Raw genomic sequence first — 7,985 nt, 5'->3', positions numbered from 1 at the left:
CAAAAGAGATAAAGGTTTTCCCCACAGAGGGGATTGCAATAGTGCAGTTCTGAAGCAGAGTTGAGCTGAGCCTCATGGCATTGGGAGGAGCCCAGGTAAGAGAGCAGCTCCCCGGGGTGAGAGAGTGAAGGCCGGTGTGTGACCTGGCATGTACGCTCTGTCCTCTGTGCCTGCAGCCATGGGCCCATGACACTTGTGGTATTGCTACATTGCATTGTGAAGAGCTGTAAATGCATTTCTTGTTGCATTCGTTGCATTCTATCTCCACCCACCCTCCAATCCACCCTTTGAGGTCAAAGACTGTGTCTTAATATTCCCAAGCCCAGCATCATTACAGATAGGAGGTGGTCAGTCTGCTGAACAGAATTGCTGTGCTGGGATCAGTTCATCTCTCCCCTGTCCCACGACTCATCTCTGCTCTTCCTCGCATACTGGGATCTGACTGGGACGGTGTCTACAGCAGATTCCTGCTCTGTAGGGGCATTTTGCATACTAGCATGCACTCCAGAGGAGAGGGCAGGCAGAGTATTCAGTGCATTTATTTGTTATATCACTACAGAAGAAGCATTTCAAAATGTGTACAAAAGGATACTCTATTACTCCAGTTGCACATCCTGTGTTCACAGCTAAACAGAAATAATTTAACATAATCATAGAAGCAGATTGGAAATACATTTTCTGCATTTTTCTCATTTACAGTCCTGTACATGTACTTGCCAAAAAAAAAGGCAATTGAAGACCTAAAGCTGTACTGGATATAAACAAATTCAACTTTAACAATCACCACACACAACATTATAAAAAAAATGTTTTAGAAAGTATTGGAACAATATTGCATATTAATATCTGGTTACATGTGTTCACAGTGAATGCTATTGTACCAATAGCATATGTGCTTCTTTTTCTGTTGCCTGTACATCTTAAATAAGTCTAATCTTGGTTCACCTTAAAGTAAAAAAAAAAAAAAATTTAAATGAATGATAGACTTCTGGACTTCAAATAGAGTTGACCTTTCATTATTGCTGGAACTTAAGAAGTGAAGAATAGAGAAATATATTTGCTTCATGATTTGTATGTATGTCCATTTCATCTCTCTTTTGTCTTGGTAAGAAGACAATACTATGAGAGTCACAATGTAGTCAAAGCAAAACAAAACGAAAGGAGAAAAAAGCACAAGACTAAAAAGAAAAAAGAAAAAAAATCCACATCTCCCTAACAGGTAGCTCTCTTTTTCTCAGTGAAGAGTCTGAAATTTCATTATGGGGTTGATTCTAAACTCTAAATGGCACATGCTGGTATCTGAAGTGATTGGTGCTGGGACACTTCCTTCAGTGCTAATGCAAGACTCTTCAACTAGGACACTCACACGCTCTAAGTTACACATTACAAAAGGACTCAGGGTAGGGAGCAGGTGTTGAAGCTTACCACGTTGTTAGACGGTGGGGTGACAGCGGAGGGGAAGGAACAAAAAACAGTCATTTCTAATTGCAATCAACAGGTCAACCTGTTCCTCTGAAACCTCCTTTCTCTGGTATTTATTTTAACACAATGAGTGTGCAAGAAATCTATGCACATCTCATTACACGGGGGTACCCGAGACACACGCTCAAACCATCACACAACAAAACAAACCACAGAACAAAAAGGCGTGAAGTCATGCAAAATCCTACTTTTACCAGCTACAACAAAAACGTTTTAACAACTTATGGTACAGAATATGGCCACCTTTCAAACATAATTTAATTACTGGTTGACATTGTATGAAACCTTTATGTTAAATACAATAGTTTCAAAGAAAAATGGTGTTACAATATAAAACCACAACAAAAGGTGTGTAAAGAGACATTTACATGGGCTCTAAAAGACCACGAGAAGGAAGGGGGAAAGAATTTTAGAAAAGAATTCCTGTAGCCACTATTTACAGTTCTGGTTTAAGCTCTGTTTGAATGACACGGGACAAAACAACTGGCTTCGACCAACTGACTCCGTGGGAAAGATATAAAAGAACAGCGTATATGAAATTTGCTAACTAACCAGAAATCAAAGGAGGCTCTCACTTTGAATACATTAATTTGGATAAGGCATATCTTTCTCTGTAATTGCATACTGAACTAAAGCTACTGACAGCTTTAGCTCCTGTCTCTCTTCCTTCACTCAGTGCACTGGTGTGCCACAATATAAATTATTATAATTTTGTTTATTTCCAGTTTCAAAATGTCACACCATTCTATAAGCAAAGAAATCCATGACTGAAGAGTTGTATCTTTGTGAACACTGTCCCTTCTACAAAACTCAAGTGTACTGGAGGAGGCATACTTCTGAAGACTGGAGGGAAGTAATCCATTGATAAAATTTATAATGATTCCAGAGAAACACAAGTCAGGCTTGAAGACTGGGAAGATAGTTCGTGTAGTCTTATTTTTTGGTGAAGATTTTCCAGATCTTTAATTGGGTTAGAATTCAGTTAGATCAGTGGTTCTCAAGCAGGTGCCATTCTGCCCCCTAAGGGATATTTGGCAATTTCTGGAGACACGTTTGGTTGTCACAACTGGGGGTGCTACCGGCATCTATCAGGAAGTGACCAAGGATGCTTCTAAACATCCTACAATGCACAGGACAGCACCCTACAACAAAGAATTATCCAGCCCCAAATGTTAATAACGGTGAGACTAAAGAAATCCTGATAGAGATTAAATGCTGCTCTCTAAACTCTCCAATGCTTATGTACAATTTTTTCTCTATGTTCCTTCATGTTCACCTTGGGACATGTTTAGTGAAGACAAGCACTGTATGCACTTGAAATTTTATGCTCTTCCTTGCCTAGGTGGTTGAGATGAATGACCTTAATAATAAAGATAGGATTAACCATGAGGGAGACCCTTGCTGGTTGGGATTAGAATCCCAAAACACCTTATTTAGGCTTCAGAGATGCATTCAACTGCCTTAGCATGTACAGGAAGAGTTCTCCCCGCAGCATCACCTGCCTCCTTCCTGTCATGTTAAACCCTTTGGGCATCACCCTGTGGGGACAGGCCATATGACTGCTCCGTCCGTACACTGAGTCTCTGCAATGGCAAAGGATGCAGGGCCATGCATCTTAAGTGGGCACATGTGTGCTACTTTGTCTTTATATTAGAGAGTGTTTGGGATGTTTTCTAGCTTAGTTTCAAACAGGTAAGTGCTGTGGGTTAGCAATGGAGATGCTGGGCTTCACTTGTCATATTTCATTGATCTGAAAATTTAACGGTCATTTTAAGTCATTCTTTTATGAGTTTTAAAACAAGAAAAACACAGAGTGGGGGTACGGAAATAAATTTACCGATCCTAAGAAATCCAGGCTGGTGGCTACGAACAGAATATGCACTTTATTAAAACGAAGGTTAGGAGGGTGAGGTCCGGACTTCTGCAGGAACACGTGCTTATGGTCTTAGGTAGGACCAGCCAGAGAAGGAATGTAAAGCCAAAGAAATGAGTGTGGAATTTGGAATAAAGCTTTGGTTTCTGAGGCATTTGACACTTTGAGTAGTTCAACAAGAATTAATGTCCAAATTTCTGGACTGGTGGTGTAGATGTAGTGATAGACTTTTTCAGGCAGTAAAGACATGGGGAGGAGAAGCAGAGGACAGGGGCCTGCAGGTATGTGCACATGAATACTGAGTTCATCCGACTTGGCAACAAAGCTCAGGAGGCTTGGCAGTCATCTGAGAAACACCTCAGAACCTTGAAGATCTAAAGAGTCTAAAGGACTCCAAACCCTCCCTTTTTGCCCAAGGCAGCCTGAGACACAACTTTTCCCAAACAATTTATTTTCTTATGCAGAAAGTGACTTAAAACAATGTTTTCTTTTAAAAAGAGCAGCTTTCAGCCCCAGACTCATGGGGTCTGATGCTGTGGCCTCAGCTCCCTTTCCAGGCCAGCCCTCTCAGCCGGGCACCTCCCAGGGAGTCTCACTTCCTGCCTGCTCACCTGCAGTGCTTGCTCTGTGCAGTGCTACACATTTTGTGCTGCGCTCACTGCTGATGGACACTTGGAATGCTCACAGAGTGCGTGAATCCTGTGCTTAGCACCGGAACCAGCACACTGCTTCCCAGGCTTTCGCCATTTTCCTACGACCAATTGTTTGGAGGAGGGGAATTATAGAACAAGAGATGAAGGGGTTCAGCTAGCCATCTATGGAAATGTCTAGTAAGAAAACAGTCTGGGTGCTCCAAACGTAACCCTGCATCTAACAATAAAATTCTCACTGTTTTCAAAAGTAAATCAAATCTCAACCAATTTAAGAAGAAAAACAAAAAATCAAAACAACAGCAAAAAAAAAAAAAAAACAACCTCCAAACACATCATCATCCAGTCCATGCTGCTGGCGGAAGGGGAGGAGGCAGCAGTTCTTTTATGCATTTTCTGTTCATGGGTGATTGTGCTTTTCTTGGAGGGTGGCCCCTGCCTCTGGAAGCAGAGTGTCCAACAATCCACCTGCTTCTAGACTAGCGGCTTAACTCATGTGGAAGCGATGCTCACCGCGGGTGATGTGAGACGAGAACTCATACCTGTCCTGGCTGTGGTAGCCACACATGTTGCACTCAAAAGGATCGCGGAAGCCGTGGCAACCCATGTGGATGGTGTACATGACGTGGTCCAGGAAAAGCACCCTGCAGTGTTCGCACTTGTACACCTTCATCTGCTCGCCGCTGGGGCTGATCACGCGGAAGGCGTCCTGGGAGTTCTCGGAGGCCGCCCGCAGCACGTCGTAGGCCCGGTGCTCCTCCTTGATGGACAGGCCGTTCCGGGCGTGGGGGTTGATGTGGTTGGTCAGGTAGATGAGGCCGCCGCGCTGCTCCTCGTTATTGCTCTCGGTGTCTGTGGAGTCTTGGCAGCTGTTGCTTGGGGAAGCATCTCTCTCGGAAGAGACTGACTTGGCTTTGGAGAGCAGCAGCAAGTTCTCCACGGCGCTGTCCTGAGCTGTGTGGTTGGAGCGTGGGGGACCGTCCCCATGGGGCTTGTGGAGCTGGTACATAGGGCTAATGACCGGGACCACCTCAGAGCCCCCCGGGGGCGTCTGCACCAGGGGGCGCAGGGACTCGGCCCCCAGGTAGCTGATCGCGTTGTTGATGGCCTGGTCCATCACATGCGACGACATCATCTCGTTCTCCTTCTCGTAGTTCGTGCTGCTGTCGTAGGCCATCTCCGACAGGCACTTCTCTCCTGCGGGAAGAGGCGGTGGTCAGTGTGGTTTGGCCACTTGTGGCGACAGCTGAAATCTACACTGTGTGCAATGCAACCCAACTTTTGGGGTGTTTTAATACACCAGCAGGTATGCAACAAGAATACCACCAAATCAGGTGTATATCTGTCTTCATAACACCTAGCAAAGGGACCTACATGCACTAGGCATTGAAAAAAATTTTGGTTGGATAAATGAATGAATGAATAGATGAACCAAAGATTGTGCATGTCAATTTAAACAGCACTCATTTAAACTGATTGAGTGGATACTTGTATCTTTTTATTAAGGACAATATAATTAAACATTATTATATTTAATTTAGAATTAACTTTTTACATTATGTATTATCTATATAAGGTTATACATAATTTATAATAATTGATTACAGTGCATTTAATTAAAATAGCCATTGAATCATTATTCATAATACAGGATATGCTTATTTAAAATGACTCTAGGTTATATAATCGAAAATAGTTTCAATAATCTATAATACAATTTAATCAAAATATATAATTGTATATTATTTATAATAAAATTATAAATAACACAAAATGAAATGGGCTCTGACTTTGAGGAGAGCATAAAGGGTATTCAGGCTTAAAAATTATCCTTGACATCCTCCCACCTCTCAGCATCCCAACTGCCTTTCAATTTAGTTAGCAGCACTGGGACAGTGGACAACAGAGAATATGTGGTAGACGGAAGGAAGCAAACAAAGGAAGCTAGAGGAGAGAATGATCTGCTATTCACTTACTCTTTATAAAAAGCTACTGAGCATTCATGACGTACTAAAGACTATGCTTATTGCCGAAGGTTCATGGGCGAGTGAGCCTCTGCCTCAAGGAACTTATGACCTAATACCATGGGTTTGTAGAAGTAGAAAAGCTTGCTTGCCCAGTAACTGTGAAATCTGAGACTAGATCTGGCTTCTTGTCATTGGCCTTTGAGTAAAATTTTCAAGGAAAAAAAAACATACATTTCCTTGAAGATACACTTCTCAATATATCGTTTATGAGTTCACTTGAACTCATGGCTGACAGAGTACCTTCAATCATTACAGTAACTGTTTACACTCTTATTGTCAGGACTGCTGGTTTGTTTTACTTTCACTGGTGGTACATTTAGCCAATTCTGCTAAATAGAAAAGAGTTATATCCCCACCAAAAATGGTACTTTCCTACCTAACCATCCTGATTCTCCCCCAGAGTCATGGTTTATAGCTTCCCAAGCAACCACTGAACTCTACTGTTTTCAAAACTTGGTATAACAACAAAAGGATGTAGGAAAAGACAATATATATTCTAGATTGCTGTGGCATATTAAAACTACTCCACAGAATTTCTCTTACCTAATACTCGATAAAATGAGAAAAATAATAAAAAAACACAAAATTCACCATCAGCAATCAGCTACTGAAAGGAGCATATCCTAATGAAATATATATTAAAAAAATCAAGAACCACGGAATGAAACAGAAGATTCTGGCACGAGATATATGTCAAAGCTTGCCTGCTGATCTCACTTCCAAAAGCCTTAAGTATGAGTAACAAAATCCTTAGCATTTTACCTGATATCCTCTTATCTGTACAGAAACAATCCAGATTGGTATCTTAATCTTTGTACTTTGTGACAGAAGAGCAGTTGACACCTCTGCTGGCCAGATGCCACTGGGAAAGTGAGCAGTGGGCTGGCTCCCTCTGACAGAGCGAAGGCCCCGATGTTATATTCTGAGGTGAGAGAAGGTCCAAATATGCAAAGTATCTCCCGTGGAAATAGGAAGCACTTCCCAACTAGGTAAAGTGACAACTGGGTTAAGGCAATAAACTAACTCTCAGAACGAGGGAGGGGGAGCAGACAGAGGGTCCTGTAACAAAGATTGCACTTTGTCTCACCTGAACCTCCCCATTCCATCCATGGCATTCTTTCAGGATTCAGAAAAGTTGGTAACTCTTACAGGAAAATGAATGTCTCAGATATAGTGGGAAGAATGTCGAGAAGTCACTTAAGCTACATCAGACCAACAAGAATACTCAGAAGGGAAAGAAATGTCATGGTTACTGTGAAAATATTTTCTAGCAACAAAAGAGAAGAAAAGCAGCAAAATGCAGACCAACAGGGCCACCCTAGGGAAATATTTAATTCAAGGAAGATAGGAAATGCCTTATAATTGCATCATGACATAAAGTCAATAAATACCCAAAGATGACATACTAAAACAACAGAATCAGATGAAAAAGGAGATTTCAGATAGCAAAAAGCAAAGTGAGATTCAAAATGGTATTATTACAGAATTAATAAATGGGTTAGAACAACAAGTAATCAAACACGAACCAGTGAATGGAATTACTGACAAACAGGAAAATCACAACAACAATGAATAAATATAAAAAGGACAAATACAAGAATTAAAGAATGCTAACAGACATGGAAGATAAATTATCCAACATATGGACAATTGGTATCCCTGAATAGAGATCACAACAGATGGAACAAAAATACATTTATGTAAAAGAGAATTTCCTAGAAATCAAGGGGAAAAAAAAGATACTTCAGACAAAAATAGCAGGAAATTTTTATTCAGAATGCAAAACCCCAAGACACATCCTAGTTAGGCTATTTATCTTTAAGGATAAATAGAGAATTCTTCAAGCATTCAGGGAGAAAATGCAAATCAACTTCAAGTAAAAAGTATCAGACTGGCCTTAGACATGTCCACAGCAATGCAGTAATACCAGCAGATAACACTGAAAGATTTAAA

The 7,985-nt window shown here is 41.2% G+C and overlaps 1 protein-coding gene across 19 annotated transcripts in view; it reads right to left on the bottom strand.

The window, feature by feature from the left end:
• Window positions 1-523: 523 nt before the first annotated feature.
• Window positions 524-7,985, bottom strand: part of IKZF1 (IKAROS family zinc finger 1) — a 110,643-nt gene continuing 103,181 nt past the window's right edge. For all 19 annotated transcript variants that reach the window (XM_004389146.3, XM_023743085.1, XM_004389145.2 and 16 more), the window contains one exon: window positions 524-5,202. In XM_004389146.3, the coding sequence (XP_004389203.1) occupies window positions 4,493-5,202 (710 nt within the window). In that variant the 3' untranslated portion in view covers window positions 524-4,492. The remainder of the gene's footprint in view (window positions 5,203-7,985) is intronic.

Source organism: Trichechus manatus, unplaced genomic scaffold (genome assembly GCF_000243295.1).
Source record: "Trichechus manatus latirostris isolate Lorelei unplaced genomic scaffold, TriManLat1.0 scaffold00235, whole genome shotgun sequence".
Classification (NCBI taxonomy): domain Eukaryota; kingdom Metazoa; phylum Chordata; class Mammalia; order Sirenia; family Trichechidae; genus Trichechus; species Trichechus manatus.
This window is presented reverse-complemented; position numbering and strand designations above follow the sequence as displayed.